The 20357-nt window shown below is 39.0% G+C and overlaps 1 protein-coding gene across 1 annotated transcript; it reads left to right on the top strand.

The window, feature by feature from the left end:
* Positions 1-6520: 6520 nt before the first annotated feature.
* On the top strand, positions 6521-19938 carry LOC144313734 (lysozyme-like protein 1). Its single transcript, XM_077896967.1, has 5 exons — positions 6521-6664; positions 8599-8761; positions 9261-9419; positions 18817-18895; positions 19695-19938. The coding sequence occupies exons 2-5, from the start codon at positions 8623-8625 to the stop codon at positions 19762-19764; spliced, it is 447 nt and encodes a 148-aa protein (XP_077753093.1). The 5' UTR covers positions 6521-6664; positions 8599-8622; the 3' UTR covers positions 19765-19938.
* The last annotated feature ends 419 nt before the right edge of the window (positions 19939-20357 follow it).

The raw sequence follows: 20357 nt of genomic DNA, 5'->3' as shown, positions 1-20357 counted from the left end.
CTGCCAGCATTGAGAATGGAGATAAACGTTAACTGGAATTTTAAACATATGCTTACAAATTACTGCAAACCTCAGATACAATAAAAAAATGACAGCAAGGGAATCAAGATCCTTAGAATTATTCACATAAAACTTCTTTCTCATGTAATAGTGGCAACATAACCAGGATCCAGCAAAGACAGAGCCCTCCTTTTGGGGGACATGCTGAAGGCTAAAAGTAGTTTGGCTGGGACCTCATACCCCAGTTGTGTGGCCCACAGTAACAGCCATTTTGCTACTGACAGGAGCCAGAGGTTGTAAGCCTGCTAGGTTTCTGATTTTCCTTATTTTGGGAGTGCGCAGTTGGATTAAGTGATGGAAAAAGTCATGCCACACAGACATTTTCCTTTCAAGAAGTTAAAGAGAGTTCAGCCACAGTGCAAGTTCTTTTTGCATTTATCTTGGACTTAAAAAAAAATTGGAAATGGCTACAACATGACATGCTGACATATGAGAGTGCAAAATGGGGAAGGTTTGCAAAGATGATGGCAAAGAGAAGAGGTTGACTAATAGGTGGGCATTTGTGGGGGAAAAGTAGCAACAATGTGGTGGGAAAGACCGAACATTAATACACATGTGCACATGTACACACACACACACAGACTCTCCCAAGGTCACAGCGTGAAGGATTGAAGAAATTCTTGGAGTACCACGAAGTTTAGTAAATGTGTGTTTCATGGAGGAATCAATGTTAACCTAATGTCCTGAACTATGCCCCGAAAATTTTAGAGTGTTTGGAACATTGAAGAACTTTCATTATGCATTCAGCATATGTCAAAAATGTCAAAGAATAGAAACATGAAAGAGCCAGTGCAAGATTAGTGTGACATGAAACTCAGACCAAGGATTCATATCCCATCCCTGGCCTGGTCTCCTGCCAGGGCAGAGTGCTCCATGGGCAGAGCTGTCCAACCTTGGCTGTGCCGGCTCCAGTAGCAGTTCTAACATTTTGGAAGCCCCAGATTCCTTTGAGAATTTGGTCAAATTTAGAGTCCATCCCTAGAAAAATGCACACAAATACCTCCATTTTCCATGTAATTACAGGAGATTTTCAGATGCCCAGAAGCTTTGGATTAAGAACTCTAGGGATGCCTGGGTGGCTCAGTGGTTAAGCATCTGCCTTCTGCTCAGGGCCAGATCCCAGGGTTCCGGGACCAAGTCCCACATCGGGCTCCTTGCATGGAGCCTGCTTCTCCCTCTGCCTATGTCTCTGCCTCTCTCTGTGTCTCTCATGAGTAAATAAATAAAATATCTTTAAAAAAAAAAGAACTCTAACTAAAAGATACCTCTAAACCTTTCTGATGGATGAAGCTTTATGCTGAATGGTCTCACATTTTTTCATCAAAATAACCACCAAACCCGCCTTGTTGCATTTGTTTCAGGCTTCATTTTCTTCTCTATGGTAATAAATATTTATCATGGTTATAATCCCTATAAACGATGATGACAACCAATATACAGTGAATTCTCATGTGTCAGGCAGTATTCTAACAGCTTACATGTATCCTCCTTGGTCTTACCCTACTGAAGAAAATGCTGATATGGGATGATAACATCCCATTTTACAGATGACACCACTGGGGCACAGAGAATTTAAAGTAACAAGTAGTAGTTAGCAAGTTCAGACTCTGGCAGTCTGATTTTAGACCTTGCATTCTTACCCTTCCAGTTTCTTCTACTCGTAAAAATATTTCTCTCATGTATATGGCAGTAGAAACTCTAAAAACAAACACACACAATAAAAAACAATGAACTAAAAATAAATTTTTAAAGAAAATTGTTTTACCTTCTTTCCTTATTATTTCAGAGAAGTGATAGAGAAAATGTTCAGAGAAAGTCTTAGCTTCTTATACAAAGGCTCCATCCCCTCATAAGGATGGTTTACCCTCTAATTCCAGTGGCCAGTCACCATTCATCACATCCCTGAGCTGACTGTCCCTTGTGTCCTTCATCTCATTTTAAATGAGATGGCCATGGATAAGTGGATTGAGAATCACGTATCCATTCCTTCCAGTCAGCTTATTGCAACCTATGCAGTTTAGATGGCACAGGATGTCACCAATGTGGTTCTGTTTTATTAAAAATTAAGATCAGGCTATATCAATAGAGTTAATGATATTCAACATGAATATGGTTAATTTTACATTTTAGTAAAATTCATTTTAGAAGCCTTTAAATAGTAGAATCTTGGCAATAATTTGTAACAAGAGGAGTGATTTCGAAAATCTTTTGTGCCACATGTTTGTTGGGTTTTTCACTGGCAAAGTAGTAAAAGGGTTGTCAGATTCAGAAATTAATTATTTTTAGTTTACAGTAATAAGTCCAATATGTGTGTTTGCATGTGTATTTTTCCAGTACCACCAAGCAATTCTCCAATGCTCAGCAGACCCTGCTGGGTGTCCTACAGTTTAACTCAGTTCTGACATGACCTACCTCCAGGTGGACAGTGTCAGATCCCACAGGGTAAGGGCTCAGTCCCACATACTGTGCACCACTGCAGATACCAGTCAAAAGACCAGATTGTCATCTGTGTTTCTAACCAATTGGCTATAAATTGGAGGCTCCAGAGAGACCCCTTCTTGGGTTCAATAAATTTCCTACAGCAACTCAAAGAACTCCGAGAAACAGTTTATTATAAAGAGATAAAGCTCAAGAACAGTCAAATGGAAGAAATATATAGGGCCAGGCATGTGGGAAGGGTCGCAGAGTCCTCATGCTCTTTCTAGGCACACCACTCTCCCATTACCTCCTGTAGTTCACCAACCCTGAAGCTCGTTAAAGCCCATCCTTTTTGGGTCTTTATGAAGCCTTCATTACATAGGCACAATGAATTAAATCTTTGGCCATTGGGGATTGGACTTCACCTCCAGACCCCTTCCCGTTAGGAGGTCAGGGGTGTGGGAATGAAAATTCTAGCCCACTAATCTTGTGGTTGGTTCTGTGGATAATGAGCCCCCATCTTTTGGTACTCTCCAAAAGTTACCTCATTAATATAAACTCATAAATATTAACATGAAAGGGATTTATTAGGAATATCAAGACACCTTTATCACTCTTAACATAGGAAGTTCCAAGGGTTTTAGGAGTTTTGTGCAGAAGCAGAATGAAGACCAAATAATTATTTCTTAGTATAAATCACAACACCACACAAGTGTTTCAAATCTGCTCAACTTTTCTGGTATAAGCGCTTATCAGCAGTATGTGAACTAGCAGATGTTTAAACTTATTTTGGAAAAATTTTAGATTTACAGAAAAGTTTCCCAGATAGCATAGAGTCTCCGTATACCCTTGACTCAGCTTCCCTGATATTAACAGCTGTCATATCAACAGCACATCTGTCAAAACTCAGAAATTAACATTGGCTTAATGTAGTAACTACATTATGCCATACTGAATGGCATAAAGTAACATACTTTATTCAGATTTCACCAGTTTTTCCAATATTGACCTCTTTTGATTCCAAGGTCCAATCCAGTATACCACATTGTATTTAATCATCATATCATCAATCTCTTCCATCCTGTAACAGTTTCTCAGTCTTGTTTTTCATGACTTTGGCACATTTGAAGAATACTGTTAAGATATTTTATAGAATATCCTTCATTTGGGGTTTGACTTATTTTCTCATGATTAGAAAGTGCTTCTAAATGTTAGGGAAGAAAACCATAGAGCTCAAGTGCCCCTCTCATCAATCCTATCAGTGGGTACATAACATGTCTCCTCATGGATGAGGATAACCTTCATCAGTGGCTAAGGTGAAGCCCATCAGGTTTCTCCACTATAAAGTTACTATTTTCCCTTTTTCCATATTCCATCCATTGGAAGCAAGTCACTTAATCCAGCCCCTATTCAAAGGGAGGAGAATTATTTTTTATTTCCTGGAGGTGGGTTTATCTACATAGATTATTTAGAATTCTTCTGTAAGTAAGATTTATCCCTTTTCCCCATATATTTATTTATCCAATCATTTATTTATATCAGTATGCACTCATAGATATTTGTTTTATTTCCTGAGCTATAATCCAGTACTATAGTTATTTATTTGGTTGTTCAAATTGTTCCAGCTTTGTCCATTGAAGTTCTTTCAGTTTGGCTCCTCTGTCCCTTGGATATAATACACCTCCCTCTTTGTCTCTTTTTAAGCACTTCCTTAATATCTAGCACTAGTAAGATGCTCCAGGCTCATCTTGCACTTTCCATGCCTCTGTCCTGAAATCAGCCAATTATCCAAGAAGTCCTGTTTTCCTTCATGGGAGAATGGTGCTAGAAGTAAGATGTGAGTCCTGAGTGTGCTCATCATTACTGAGTGTCACATTTTCTAGGTCCCCTCAAAAGATGAAGTTAAGAAATAGATATGTATACACCAAATACAAATATCATCATTTATTTCTCTATCGAAGCTACAAGACACATACGTATACACATTCAATAGATGTAATGAAGATACATCTATTAAACATATGAAAGATAGGGAAAAATATAGGTACGTGTGTATACATGTATATATGTATACGTGTTTATGCATGTGTGGACCTATCTGACGTTAGATGATAGATAGATAGATAGATAGATAGATAGATAGATAGATAGATAGATGGGATCCCTGGGTGGCTCAGTGGTTTTGCGCCTGCCTTTGGCTCAGGGCCCGATCCTGGAGTCCTGGGATCGAGTCTTGCATCAGGCTCCCGGCATGGAGCCTACTTCTCCCTCTGCCTGTGTCTCTGCCTCTCTCTCTCTGTGTCTATCATAAATAAAAATAAATCTTTAAAAAAAGATAGATAGATAGATAGATAGATAGATAGAGATAGACAGATAGACATAGATAGATAATATCTGACTCTAATTCAGCACCACAGGGTTCATTCTAGATTTCTTCTTTTGCTTATTTGTAACTTCCTCTTCTGACAGTGTAAAATCTGGCCCCCATTATTCATAATTTACTTATTCATTTGTTTAATCTGAATATACGTGTAAAAAAGTTTTAGAATTGCTAGCTCTTACTCCTGTAGGAAACTAATCTACTGACTACTGTATAGTGTCAATACCCAGATCTTTTTGTCCTTAGACTGAAAGATCCAGTGAAAACACCGGTTTCGAAAATTTTCTAGATCAGTAACTCTTTTTTCCACTCCCTTTAATGAGGTTATCTCCCACATTTGCAATACAGTTAGATTTGTCATAATCTGCATTACATCCTGGGATCCCCAACATCCTGGTTGATTTTTAAGAATTTGCATACAACAAAGTTCCCTCTTCGTGGTGCACAGTTCAATGGATTTTGACAAATTCATAGAGTCATGTATTGACTAAGCCAGTACCATAGAGAATAGTTTCATTGACCTAAAACGTCCCTTGTGCACTCCCATTGTAGTCAATCCCAGGCTTAATCCTTGGCAACCACTAATCTGTTTTCAATCCCATAGTTTTTTGCCTTTTTCATAATGTCACATAAGTGAAATCCTATAATATAAAGGCTTTTGAGTTGTTTCTTTTATTAAGCAAAATACACTTGAGGCTTATCCATGTTGTGGGAATCAATAACTCATTCCTTTTTATGGCAGAGTAGTATTCCGCTGAATAGATATGCCAAGTTTTTTTATAGATTCTCCTGTTGAAGGACATCTGGTTGCCTGCAGTGTTTAGTGATTATGAATAGTTGTTATAAATGTAGTTAACTTGTTTTCAGGTGAACAGAAGTTTTCAATTCACTTGGATAAATACCAGAAGTGTGATTGTTGATGTGATTGGAAAGTCTATGTCAGAAACATAGAAACTTTGTCAGAAACCAAACTGTTTTCCAAAATGAGTATATAATTTTGCCTTCCACCATGGATGAATGAGACTCCTCACTTATCTACAGCTTTATCATCATTTTGTATTGTCTTACTTATTTTAGTTATACTAAGAGATGTGAGTGGTGTTCCATTTTGGTTTCAGTTTATACTTCCCTAATGACAAAAGATGTTGACCATCTTTCTTTGTGATTTTTGCCATCTTCATGTTTTCTCTAATGAAATACCTTTTCACATCACTTGCCTATGTTTTAATTGTTTTGTTGATCTCATTAAAAATACATTATTAATAATAACAAATTATAACAAGACATTTTGTACTATAATACAATTTATAATGTAATTTTAAATGAAACTTTAAATTTCACCCCATCTCATCCTTTTTTCAAATTTTAGTTTTATATATGTTTATAATTTATGTAACATTAGCACAGAAGAACATGAGTGTGACTTATAATTTGATATATACCTCCAGGAGGTACATGCTCAAATTTCTTTATTGATGGGATTTGTGATCAAGTTTGGAGACTGTTGCCTAAGAGAGAAGGTTGCACTTGGATGGGAAGTCCTGGCTGAGTTGAGTGGTGAGGAGGGCTGCTGGGGAGGAGGAAGAAAAAAGAGAGGTAAGAAAGACCCAGAATGCAGTCATCACCCAAGTACCAAGAAATAGGATTCTAGAATCTCTAGGCAGTTGAGAACAAGAGTTGAGAATTCTCTCTCTAAGGCTCTGAAGAAAGGTTTCCGGTTGAAGACAGATCGCTTGTGCCTTATAAGAATCAGAAATGGCTTCATGGGGTGCAGGAAGCTCATGTGAGCTGCCAGTTACTGATTGAGTAAGTAGAGCAGTATTCCTTTCACAGAATCACCTGAGCGGGGTCTCTGGGGTAGGCACCAGGAATCTGCCTTTTTGATAAGACCTAAAGTATTCCAATGAAGCCACCTGTCCCAAAGAACAAGCAATGGCAACCTCCGGCTTGAAGGACACCAAACATTGTGCTTGGGGCTACCCCTGCTGTGGGGTCTTGTTTTGTTTGCTACCAGTATGGTTCTAAGACAAGGGATGGAAACCAACTTAATTTGTAAACTCTGCATAGTAAGCCTCATGTGTCTCCCTCTCAGTGCCTGGCATACACCTCACTGCTGTAGATCAGGGACTGTTCCTGAAAAGGCCCAGATAGTCAGGATTTTAAACTTTGTGATCCATATGGTCTCCAACACAACCGTTCAGTCCTGTGAAAAGCAGCCATACTCTATTGCTGAGTAGGCGTAGCTATATTCCAATAAAACTTCACTTAAGAAAGCAAGCCTGGTTTGTTGACCCTTGCTATTCACCAGTATGTACTCTACATATTCTAGACGACATGTTGTTATTTTATTGCTTAGTTACTTTAAAGACCCCATAGCGATTCTTCTCTGCCCTTTCTGAATACTCAGGCCTGTGTTTAGCCTCACCTTTCTTTCAACTGGAGAATGTAACTCTAAGAGAGGAAACTAATAGCTTTAGAAATTTCTAGGCAGATGCAGAAAATGATGCTGGATGAAAATATGTATGAATATCACATGCAGTATCAGAAATGTCACTCCACTCCTATCCCATCAAGGTTGCCGTATTTGGGTAAGACATTGCTTCAAGAGAGGAAGCACTTCTAGAAAGCCAATAGCCAACAAGGCATGGAACACTCTGCCACTTAGTTTATAAGTGGAAACCACTTTAAATGATTCAGTGGGGGTCTCTTTATGGCCTCTGTATTCCCACCACCACCATTCCCTCCTCTCATGACCCATGGTCATCTGTCTCCTCTTGCTCATCAGTCAGTATCATGACTTTTTAGGGGCTCCCATAAAGTAATGATGGAGGAGCTCAGGAAAACATTGCATTTGCAATATAACACTGATATTTTTGAAAAAAAAAAAATCCTTCCACATTTGGAACAGTATTAAGAGAATGGAAGAAAGATAAAGTGCTAAATTGTCTTGCTTCAATAAACACTCAAATAATAAATCTTAATGTTGTCCATTCAGATCCATGTGTATTTCATCTCTGGTTGAAATGGGGGGGGGGTGTGTATTTCCACATACATAGGGAATGCTTAATTCTTTGTACTCTGTTTTTTTCTATTCATAGAATTAAATGGGAATCCTGGAAGTGTATTGCCCTCTGTGGTTTCTAACTGAACATCAATAAAGGAGGGATCATTTCTTTGCTTACCTGATCCTGAGAACATAATAGCATTTACTTGAAAGTGCCCATGTAGAAAACTATTAAGGAGAGAGCCCGCACTCATTCCCTCCTTGCATTGTATATTCCTGTACTTTGTTTTTCCCCATGCTGGTTCTGAATGATGAAAAGAAACAAGAAGTGGAGGGATGGGCAAAATGGATGAAGGGGACAGGGAGACACAGGCTTCCAGGTATGGAATGAATAAGTCACAGGAATAAAAGACACAGCAAAGAGAGTATAGTCAACAATAATGTAATAGTGTTGTATGGTGACAGATGGTCGCCGCACTTGTGGCAAACATGGCATAATGTATAAACGTATAACTTGTCAAATTACCATGTTGTACACCTGAAACTAATATAACACTATCAATTATAATCAAATAAAGAAGTTTCTAAAATTTAAAATTTAAAATAAAAGTAACAGAAAACATCTAGGCAGGGCTACCCACAACCGTGGCATATTTTTAAGTTCTCAGTAGCAACAGACTTAATCTCAGGACTCAGGACAAGGCAAAATTGTGTGACCTACTCTGATCTTTGACAGGTTCTGCCTCCAACAGATCTGGGGATGAAGGCTGCCGGCATCTTGGCCCTGATTGGCTGTCTGATCATGGTCACTGAGCCCAAAATCTACACTCGCTGTAAACTGGCAAAAATATTTTTGAGGGCTGGCCTGGACAATTACCAGGGTTTTAGCCTTGGAAACTGTGAGATTTCTCCTTTCCTGTTCTTTTTCTACCTTTGATGCGCCCTCTGAAATGTCAAAATTTCCCCACACCCCCAGCTTTGGTTTGTCCCCAGCTCTTCCATGCACTGTCCCACCAAGGATGCCCCTGTGTGTGCTAGGTACCCACATGTTCTCTTCAAATGATGCTCTCTAGGGTACCTCTCTCCCTCCCTACCCCTCATGTCCTCACTCCTGAAGTCCTGCACAAATGACACCAGCAAGGGAAGGAGAAAACAATGCCTCCCATGCTGGTGGGGTAGGGGCAGACCTGACTTCTGGTCTCGTCCAGGTGCAGCCACTGACTAGGTGTGCAGCTTCAGAAGTGCCCCATGGGTGTGCTACTTGCCCTGTCCCTCCCCAAAGTCTGTTGGGACCGCAGCATTATTGTAATGTATATAAGGGAACTCTCCTCTAAGAGCAGAGTTGGAGGAAAAAAATGCATTTCTTTTACTGGCATTTCTGGCTTTTTCCCCCTCTAGGGATCTGCATGGCATACTATGAGAGCCGCTACAATACAACAGCTGAGACCCAGCTGGAGGATGGAAGCATTGACTATGGCATTTTTCAGATAAATAGTTTCACGTGGTGCAGACGTGCTAAGCTACAAGAGAAGAACCACTGTCACGTTGCCTGCTCAGGTACGGTTTTGGTTTTCTAAAAATAATGTCCTCAAAGATAAAAGCAGGAAAGTTGATAGTGGAATATCCACCCATTTTCTGCTTTAACAAAAACTTGGAGTTCAGATGTGCAAGTAGGTCTATACCATGCCAATAAATTATTCGACAGTTCTCCAGGGTGACATTCAGAGTCCTGTGGCCTACTTGCCCAAAGATGCCTTATTCCTTCTAGGATGGTTTTTATGAAACAACCATGAAGGCAGAAGGGTAGACAAATGACCTTACTATCCTTTCATGCATAGAGACATTAAATATGTTTGATAAGAAGGAGAAATCTGTTTGCCAACTGCTTTCCATAAGCAATTTACTCAGACTATGCATTTATGCTTCTTTATACAGAATGAGATAAATAAATACACTTAAATTTCTTAAACAGTAGAAATTAAGCTAGACTTCACTTCCAAGACTTCTGCTTCAATCATCTATGTACATAGAATTGAGGCTGGCAGAAAACATCAGACACACACATATATGAAAGAGAATATATGCTTTATGGAGTTAGATGACTATAAACAGGTATAGGTTGAGTGTTAAGAACTTCAGAGGGCAGAGACATTCATTGATAAAGTCATGGAGAGTCTTGTAGACACAATGATACTTAATCTAAGACTTGGAAGATAGGTAAGATTTGGACATTTAGAGATGGGGAAGAGTCAGTCTGGATAAAGGAAACAACAAAAGCCAAAAGGTTATATGTGGGCAGTAGGTATGAGGCATGCAGGTGCATGCATGAGGTGTGAGACATTTGTGTTATCTAGAACAAAGAGGATGTGAAGACAAATAACAGGACATGGGGTTGGAAAGATTGATTACTACCTGACTATGAAGGACCTGGGAAGCCAGGTAGGACTTATATACTGATTTCTGCCTGCAATAAGATTATCAGCAGAGGTCAGTTGATTAAGCATTGCTCCAGAATGATTAATGTGCAAACAGAGTATGATATATTGCCATTGCAAGTGTTGAGGTGAGAGACAGAAAGTCCTGAATGATGATCATGTCTGGAGGCATGGAAAACATGCAAGAGATACTCAACAGATCCTACCCCTCTCTCTACAAAGTAAGCTCCACGAGGGCAGGGGTTTTCTGTTTTGTTCACTGATATATCCTTAATGCTTGGACATAGTTTTGGGGTTCAATAAATATTCATGGAATAAATGAATGGAGGGAATGAGGAGCAAGGATGAAAATAAAAATCTCTAAGGTATTCATTCTGTGGCAAACTCCTTAGGAACAGGAAATAAACTTTTAATCTCTGACACATACAGGATAACCAAGTACATATGTTTGAATGTATGAATGATTGAACAATATGTTAATTTTCTTGCAAATTGTCTCTAAACCTACATTACGACAGAATGCTAACTCCTGAAGCAGATCACACAATTATGGACCAATTCCTAATTTAGAACTTTTTTTTTGTTGGATCAAAATCCACCTCTTTACAGCTTTCTTCTGTGAATTCTAGTTTTTCCTCTTGGATTTATTCAGAACAAATTTGCTCAACTTTATACATAAAAACTTATAAAATGCTTGAAAATGACTAGTAGATATTTCTCATCTTTAATTTCTTCTGGGTAAAAACTTCAGTATCTTCACCTTCTACAGGTACGACTTTTAAATCCCTCCCCATCCATGGTCAATATCATTAGCATTCCCAAGAGCTTGCTGATGGAGTCTTCCAGTTAAACACAGCAACTGGACATGTATGTTTTTAGAAGCTGAAGAACAGGAGGACAAGTCCTGGCTAATTTAGTAATTAGAGAAATTTGAGTCCTAAACTGACAGTGGGAAAGCCAAGAAGCAACCATAGGATCCTAAAAGGGCTCAGAAATCAGCAGAGTCAGCTCATTCTGGAAACTGGAATGAAAGTAGGTAGAAAATAGGAGGACCAATCAGAAGTCCAATTAAGGAAAAGCTAGGCCATCAGATTCCCTTCCTGACTCCATTCAGCTACTGACTGCTTCTCCTCAATCCTGGCAGGATACTGGAGCTTTCCCTTCTGGACAGAGTGAGTATTCAGCAACCTGTAGATGTGAGAGTTCTATAGTGAAGACACAGGAAATTAAATTCAAGTTTCCATAGTCCCAGTCGGTTTCCTCCACTTAGATCCTAGAATGATGGAAGCCAGGCTAGACTCTCCAAAAGAGAAGATTCTGTTCTGGAAAATTCAGACAGGCGAAAAGGAAATAACTAACGATTCTGAGTAGGAGCTCTCCATGAAGTCTCCAGACTTCTCTATAGGGAGATACACAGTTGAGAATCCCCATATCTGTGTACAGAATTCCTAATCAGTTTTTTTTTTTTTAGTCTCTCTTTCTTAAATAAGTGCAGATAACCGAGGATCACCAGGCTTCACAGAAGAGTCATTAACATGAAAGAATGAGACAAAATACAACAAAAACTAAACAAAACAAAAACCAAAATCAGATAGAAGGCACTTGTCAAAAGCAGATATACAGGGAAATGAAAATTTCAAATGAAAAAGGAAACTATCATTGATATCTTCATATTAATAGCATGTCATATCAATGAAATAAGGGGATGCTTTATAAAAAGTATTTAGAGAACAGCTCTTGGAAATTCAAAATATGATTGCAGAAACAAAAAACTCGATAGGTTGGAAGATAAGATTAAGGAAATCTTTCTAAAATCAGAATGAAAAGGAGAGAGATAGATGGAAAATAGGAGAAATAAGGATAAGAAAAATAAATGAATCTGAAGTAGATAGAATGAAATCTTTAAAAAACATTTCCAGAACTGAAAGGCATATGTTTCCAATTTATAAGGGCCATCACATAACCAGTAGAGTCGATTAATGTAGATTCACACTAAGGCACATCCTCATGAAATTTTAGAGAACTAGAGAAAAATAGAATACGGTGTAGTTTTCAAAGAGACAGTAAAACATGTTCCATATGAAATATTAAGCATCAGAGTAGCATCAGATTTCTCAATATCAACAGTTGAAGGTAGAAGAAAACAGAGTAATATCTTTAAAATCTTGAAGAAAAATTATTTCCAATCTAAACTGCTATGCTAGCTGAATTGTCAATATATTGTGAGTGTAGAATGAATATATTTTGAGATAGGCAAGTTGTCAAAAAATTTACCTCCTAAAGAAAGAATCTTGACTAGAAAACATGGTCAACTCAACTAAGTAATAATTTTTTAAAAGGGGCTACTTATAGGGACACCTGGGTGGCTCAGTGGTAAGCATCTGCCTTTGGTTCAGGGCATGATCCTGGAGTCCTGGGATCGAGTCCCCGCATCAGGCTTCCTGCATGGAGCCTGCTTCTCCCTCTGCATATGTCTCTGCCTCTTTCTGTGTCTCTCATGAATAAATAACTAAAATCTTTAAAAATAAATAAATAAACAAATAAAAGGGGGAGTCTGCTTCCCCCCTCCCTCTCTCTATGCTCCTCCCGCTGCTCATGCACTCTGTCTCTAAAATAAATAAATAAATCTTTAAAAAAATCCTTCAATATTTTTTTTGGAGTGGGGGTCTACTGGAAAGCATTCTCTCAGCTTTTGTCTAGCTGAAATGTCTATATTTTATTTTCTCTTTGAGGGATATTTATGTAAAATTCTAGGCTGGCAGATACTTTTCTCTAATTTTGTTAAAGATATCCCTTTGCCTTCGGGTTCACTTTGTTTATTATGAGAAATTGGTGATATTCAGGGCACCTGAGTGGCTCAGTGGTTGAGCATCAGCCTTTAGTTCAGGTCATTATTCTGGGGTCCTGGGATTGAGTCCTGCATAGGAATCCCCACAGGGAGCCTGCTTCTCCCTCTGCCTGTGTCTCTGTCTCTGCCTCTCTCTGTGTCTCTCATGAATAAATAAATAAAAATCTTAAAAAAAAAAAAAGGAAATTGTTGATTTTCTTATTTCCACCCCCTTTGTGTGATGTCTCTATTTTCTTTCCCTCTGTTTTAAGATTTCCCTTTAACCTCCAATTTTCAACAATTTGATCATGATGTGTGTTTTCTTGTGTTTATCTTGCTTGCTATTCATTAATATTTTGGATCTCTGAGTTCCTAATTTTCATCTTTTCTCCTAAAACTTTAATGATGCATCTATTAGATCATTTGGTGTTGTCCCACAGGTCACTGAGGCTCTTCATTTTTCTCAATCTTTTTCCTTTTGTGGGTTTTATTTTCAATAGTTTCCATTGCTATATCTTCAAGTTCTCTGATCTTTTTTCTGAAGTGCTTAATCTATTAAGTTCATTAATTGAATGTTTTATTTCAGAGATTGTATATATTCAGTGCTAGGTAATTGCTTTAGATCTCTCATTTTCCTCATTTTATGCATGTTTTTCTTTAAGTCTTTGATATAAGTAAGCAGATTTATAAATTGTTTTAAATCCTTTGCCTGGCAATTCAATCAACTGTGTCATTTCTGAGTCTTAACATTGACTGATCTTTCCCCTGGTTATGGCTCACATTCTTATACCTCTTTGCACATACAATAACATTTTGTTGGATACTAAACATAGTATATGTTACATTTCTAAGTGTCTGGATTATGTTTTCTTTCTTTAAGGAGTGTTGGATTTCATCTTGGCAAGTAGTTAATTCTGATCAGCTTGACCCCTTTAAGACTCGCTTTTAAATTGTGGTGGGGAAGTTTGACGGTCAACTTTACAGTGGGGCTAATTTAATCTTACTATCAAGGTGTGGCTTTTCTAGGGTCTTTTGAATATCGAAGGGATCACCAACATCTCTCCCTTCTGACTAGTCAGAAATCAAATGTCTCCCAGGCCTGTGTGAGCTCTGTAATTTGTACAGGTCCCTGGTAATTGTTTTCTAACTGGTTTCATGGAGTTTTACTCTTTGCAAGCCCAGTTTAAGCCTTTGGCCAAAGACCCAGTAGATTCCCTATGCAGATTTCTGGTGTTCTTCTGGGTGGGCTTTTACTCTCAGGTACTCTTCTCCACAAAATTGCAGCTGCCTTGGCCTCCTACCTTTGTCTCCTCCACTTAAATTGCCATCTCCTGCCTGGGTTTTGCCTTTCTGGTCTGACAAGTGCCTCTGGGCAGAAAGTCATGGCAATCATAAGACTCCCCTCATTTGGTTTCTATCTCTCAAGGGTCATGATCCTGCCTTGCCTTTTTCCTAATGCCTGAAACTAATGTGCTCATATGTTTTGTCTAGTTTTCTAGTTATTTACAGTGGGAAAGAAAATCTGTTACTCCATCATGTCCATGCTTGACTTTACATGCAATTGACTAATTTAATATTGTTCAATTTAGTTTCAAATACGGAAGTCTGGGGCAAACATATATCTGCAAGACAATCTTGAATTCTAGGAAATTAAAATGTCGGACAGTTCATGGTTAGAGGTGAAGGAACATTCATATCTGCTTTCTCATCATAAAGAGCATGGGATTTTTAGAGACAGCTTTAAAATAGAAAACAGGATGTTGGTTTTATATCCTAATCACCCCTTAGTAGCTGGCCTTCCTCAGCCTCAGGCCAGAGAAGCTTTAATTATGGACAATGTCATTCTGTCCCACGTATTACAGACATAGGGACATTTGTCATGGGAACCCGGAAACAAGTTAGCATTAGAGTATCTCTATGAGAAACATGATGTTTCACACATGTACGAGTCACACACACCTCCTGTCCATCTTCCAAAGCTATGCTATCTCCTCACTCCCATACCAAGTCACATTTCCAAAATTCCTGCCTACCTTCCCCAAACTATTTGGACAGAATATTTGTGTGTGTGTGTGTGCGTGTGTATGTGTGTCTACACACACACATATTTAGACACACACGATAACATAGTATCAATCCTTATTTTCCTCCGACAGCATAGACCTCTTTAAAGTAAGAGATGTTTAAGGAAAAGGAAGGTGATTGTTGTCTCTTGTATCTGTCTCGTCTACTTATATTAATCTCTATTTCTCCTCAGCTTGGTATTCTAGTTGGCCTTTGTCACTCCAGAGAGAGGAAGAAGATGTAAATTGTGGGCTTGATAGTGATATTGTACGTGGGAGGCAAGAGGATGCTGGGAGAGACAGAGAGAGTGAAGCAGAACAAACTTACCTGAAAATAAGTCGTTCCTTTTGTGTAGATTGTTGCTGTTTTCCGTTGTTGATGTGAGAGAATCAGCTATTCAGATTAATAATGCTTTGCTGTGCAACAGAACCCTTGGACTGCACAGACTTGTCTATTTAAAGTAAATTGAGCAGAAGCAATTCTTGGCACCGACCTTTATAAAGACTTGCCTTCTTGACTCATTCCTGCCCCTCTGCTGCCCCTCTGTGGCCGTTCCATTGTGTCTTCAGGTCTCAGCGCATCAGGTCCTTCCTTCCCAGCCCCCATCTTCCTTAACGTAGTTTCCGAAGCCGATGCAAAGTCACGTCCAACTAGCACTTAGAGCAACGAAACGCTATAGCAAAGTGGGAGACTGACAAACGAACCTGACAAGGTCTCCGCCACCTGGACCTGGCACATCTCCTCCTCCTCCCGCAGTGGTCCATAGCATCTCCCGCCAAGCAACCTGCCTTCCCCCAAACACAAGCCTCCTGCTTTGGGGACACACCTTGGGTATGCTCCAGTCCTGGCACAAAGAATACTCTCTATTTCCTCCTCACTATGCGTGCTTCGTGTCCTTTCCACCCCTTGAGGCCCCACTGGACCCTCTTCCCCTAGGAAACAGACTCCAACCACTTTCTAACACAAACAGTATCTCAGCACCTACCGAGCATTTGTCAGCACAAAGTGTTTCTATGTAATTTGAACGTGTATCAGGTGCCAAGAACTTAAGTTTGGATAATCTCCTAATAGAGAAATAATTCCTTAAAATTAATAAGGTATTTATATTTTTATTATTAACTTCATTAGCATATAGTATTCCATAAGCAGGAATCTTTGCTTAAGTGTCTGCATTGTTGGAATGAAATAATAGAAGACAATAGGATTTAAGCCCCAGGTTTGAATGCAGGCTCATTCACTGGGTGTGGACTTCAGCTTAAAGGGCTAATCATGCTACTCACCCCCATAGTTGTTCGGAGGCTGAACAGAGATAATACATGGAGAGACTTAACGTGAACTAAACACAGAGTAACTTTTCTATAAAGATTGGCTCTTAGGAGCAGCAATTACTATTGTAGCTACTCATGTCTCTAGAAATAAGGCGAAAGATTTATAAGCTAACAAAGCTTAATTTTTCACTGTGTATCAAATGCTAGTGAATTTGCAGATTACCTCAATTTGTTATCACCTATAGGTCATATCTTTTGTTCATTTTCTCTTGGTTAATATAATTTTGTTTTGAATTTTTAAAAACCAAAATTTTGAATTTGCTTGAAAGAAATCTATCACTGCCTTTATCTTCTAGTTAAGCTTATCTGAGAAAGCAACCAAATTCCCAACTAAACAGGCATACTCAAGAAAAAAAACTCCATTTTCAACTGAGTTTACAAAATAATTTTGTATTGTAGTGATCCATTTAGGCTAACGTTATTCTTTTTGGTTATATTTTTCTGAAAGTAAAAATAATGTGTTTCTATTGTAAATAGTTTGGAAATATGCAGCTAAGATTGAAAAGCATTCAGTGATTGCACAATTGAGAGCTAACCCTTCAAATATCGGTGATTATGGTATCTTTTTATTTTCTCTCTAAACCAGTGCTGTCCAATAGTACTTTCTGTGACAATGGAAATGTCCTCTGGCTATCCACTATGAGAACCATTAGCCACAATAAAGATGCTATAAAGCATCTGAAATGTAGTGAGAGCAACTGAGGAACTGAAGTTCTAATTGTATCGATTAATTTAGATTTAAATGGTCCCATGTAGCTAATGGCTACCATATTATACAGTGTGGCTCTAGGAGGATATTTTTACAATGTTGAGAACCTTATAAGGGGAGCATTTTCCATTATTAGGAAATCATGTCAACACATGATTTAAATAGCACCTTATTTCATTCTATGGAAGTATTATTATTAATGTGAACCCCCCCCTAATTATAAGGCAATTAGATATTTTCCATTTGGAAATAAATTTCCTCTTGTAAACAAATCTGCAGTAAATTACTTTGTAAATAAATCTTTATCATGATTCATAATTAGTTCCTTAAGATAGATCCAGAAAGAGAAAATTACTAGGCAAAAAGATAAGAATCACTTTAAGGCTCTTTGACACATACTATTAAATTGTTTTCCTGAAAAGTTGAACCCATTTTACTCTTACCAGCAACTTCTGAAGAATGTCTATGTCATTGCACCCTTGTCAACATGGAACATTACCTTACCTGTCAAAAATCTTTGTCTCTTGACAAATAAAAATGATACCAAATGGTGTAGGCTTTATGTCTTTGATTGGTGGTGGTGATGGGCAGAGAGATGGACTGCCCAGATTCCCCTAAGGGGAAGATGTCTGGTTCCAATGGCATCTGTGTGATTCATAGACAGCCTACCTGACACCTCCTTTAGGATTCTCTTAGCTGCAGAGGACTGCCCCATCTAGCATTGTGCCCCTCTTGGGCAGTCTACATCCAGGGACTGAGTGAGCAGGAGTCATAAAGACTTAGCCATTTGGACACAACTTGGGCAACTTCGATGGGCCTACATCACAACTGGACATCTCCATCTGCCCAGTCCTGCTTCGGCCCCCTTTCTTTCACAGATATGGATCTCTAATAAATACTCTGCACCCCAAGCCCATGTCTGTATTTACTTCTGAAGAACCCACCATGCAAAAAAAGTGATGTTGACTTTCTATTTATTTGCCTTTTCCATCATGTTTGCATTGAGCATTTTGAGGCCACTTCTGGGCAAGCATTAAAGAATACTGAGACCAATGAATTCACTTGCAATCAGAAGATCTGTTATGTCTGAAAACCACAGAAAAATAACAGATTAATGGGCCTGACATAAAAAAAATTGCATATGAAAAACTACCTTGGATAGAATTTTTTTTAATGCACACATTGGAAAGTTAAATAGACAAGTTTAATATTTACCTATAAAGAGATCATATGTGTCAAAGTAACCCAAGTAGAGAAAACATTGTACTGTCCTCTTGTGTATTTCTTTAGGACACAAAAAAACATTCCCCTCCTGTGTCTATTCTAAACATATTTCCAAAAACTCTTTAGGATTGAAATTTCAAGAAGCCAAGATGTGGCTATTCGAGAAATAAAAATTTTTAAGAAAAATTCTTTGATTTGTGAAGAAGCTCAACAAAAATAAGAATATGGCTTAAAGCTTTTCCCACCCTCTTGTTCCCCCCCAAAAAAAAAGAAAAAAAAAAAAACAGTGAGAAAAGTGAAGGAAACCTGAGCAGGGCTTCCCCTCAGGTAAGTCTCAGCTAATACTATACTCCTCTCTCTCTTACAGCCTTGATCACAGATGATCTCACAGATGCAATTCTATGTGCCAAGAAAATTGCTAAAGAGACAGAAGGGATGAACTATTGGTAAGAGGCTTTCCTTGAGGAACTTTGGCTGACATGGCCAAAACAGACGGTGCGTCCATTCATCACAGCTACAGAGGGCCCTGGCACACTCACCTCTGAGGAGGGGTCCAATGATGTTAATGTGACCTTGTCTGTACCCTTCCCCATGAGTGGGTGGGTGTGCAGTGAACAGGGCAAAAGGGGCTTCGAAGCGGAGGAGAGACAGTATGGGCCATGGTGATTTGCCATTGCTTTTCACAGTAGGGTATTCCAAACAACAGAGCAAGAGGTGCTTTCTGATGTGAGTTGCTGGTGAAGGCAATGCACCAGAGGGAAAAAGCATGAGTTTGCTCTCCACTTGGACAAAATTTTGGAGGATTAGGGCAACATTTTGTGGGGAGACAGAACAGACAGCAGTGAGAGAAAAATGACCATGCCAGTTACACCATACATTAGCGGGAAAGTTCCCTAGGACAGGGCAGAGACACAGTTTCTGTGGCTCACTGTGATCTGAGGCTGGGTTTCCTGTGAATATAGGTAATCAGGTCACCCACGTGGGGAACCCAAATTTTCAGAGGTGAAGGTGTTTAACTAAATGACTCATCCTTATATGAGTTGTTTACTATTGCTGAAGCTATTAAGGACTCGGAGTAAAGAAGAGAAAAGTCTTAAGGCAAAAGGATAGAGTCCTTGGATCTCAGAAACAAAACTTAATCCTGGGTGCCCCTGGTTGTTTTGGTTAATTACCTATGGTTTGAACCTATGAATATTTGGATTGTCATGCTTCTTTCTGTTGCTCCTGCTTCCCTTTCCTCTCCAGGCAAGGCTGGAAGAAACACTGTGAGGGCAAGGACCTGTCTGAGTGGAAAAAGGGATGTGAGGTTTCATGAACTGGAACCGGATCCAGGATGCTCTGCAATCACACCCTAGGATTTGTAATAAGTTCAAGTGTTCATGTCACCTTGTCCTCATTCCCTCCCAATGTTCCTTCTCAAAGTTAGAGAGGGAAAATTATGTTATAGTTTTAAGGAAATAAATATTTCCATTTAAGTATCTTTACTTCACCCTGACTCTGTTTAAGTGATGTCATAAAAGCACCCTGGTGAGATTAGAAAAGTCATCTGCAAAATGTTCTAGCCTCAGAAAGAACAAACCTCCTGTCTTCATTACTGGCTCCTGTGGTCCTGAAATGGCTTCTCATTTAAAAAGAAGACTTCTAGGGTGCCTGGGTGGCTCAGTCAGTTACAGTCAGCCAAAACTAACCATCTCTTGGTTTTGACTCAGGTCATGATCTCAGGGTCCTGGGATCAAGCCCCGTGCTGGGCTCCACACTCAGTACAGAGTCTGCTTGGGGCTCCTCTCTCCCTCTTCCTCTGCCCCTCCCCCTGTGCATTCTCTCTCTCAAAAAAACAAATCTTTAAAAAAAAAAAAAAAGACTCCCAAGTCAAGGAGAGCAGTAGATGAATGGCCATAGTCTGTTGAC

Source organism: Canis aureus, chromosome 5 (genome assembly GCF_053574225.1).
Source record: "Canis aureus isolate CA01 chromosome 5, VMU_Caureus_v.1.0, whole genome shotgun sequence".
Taxonomy (NCBI): domain Eukaryota; kingdom Metazoa; phylum Chordata; class Mammalia; order Carnivora; family Canidae; genus Canis; species Canis aureus.
This window is presented reverse-complemented; position numbering and strand designations above follow the sequence as displayed.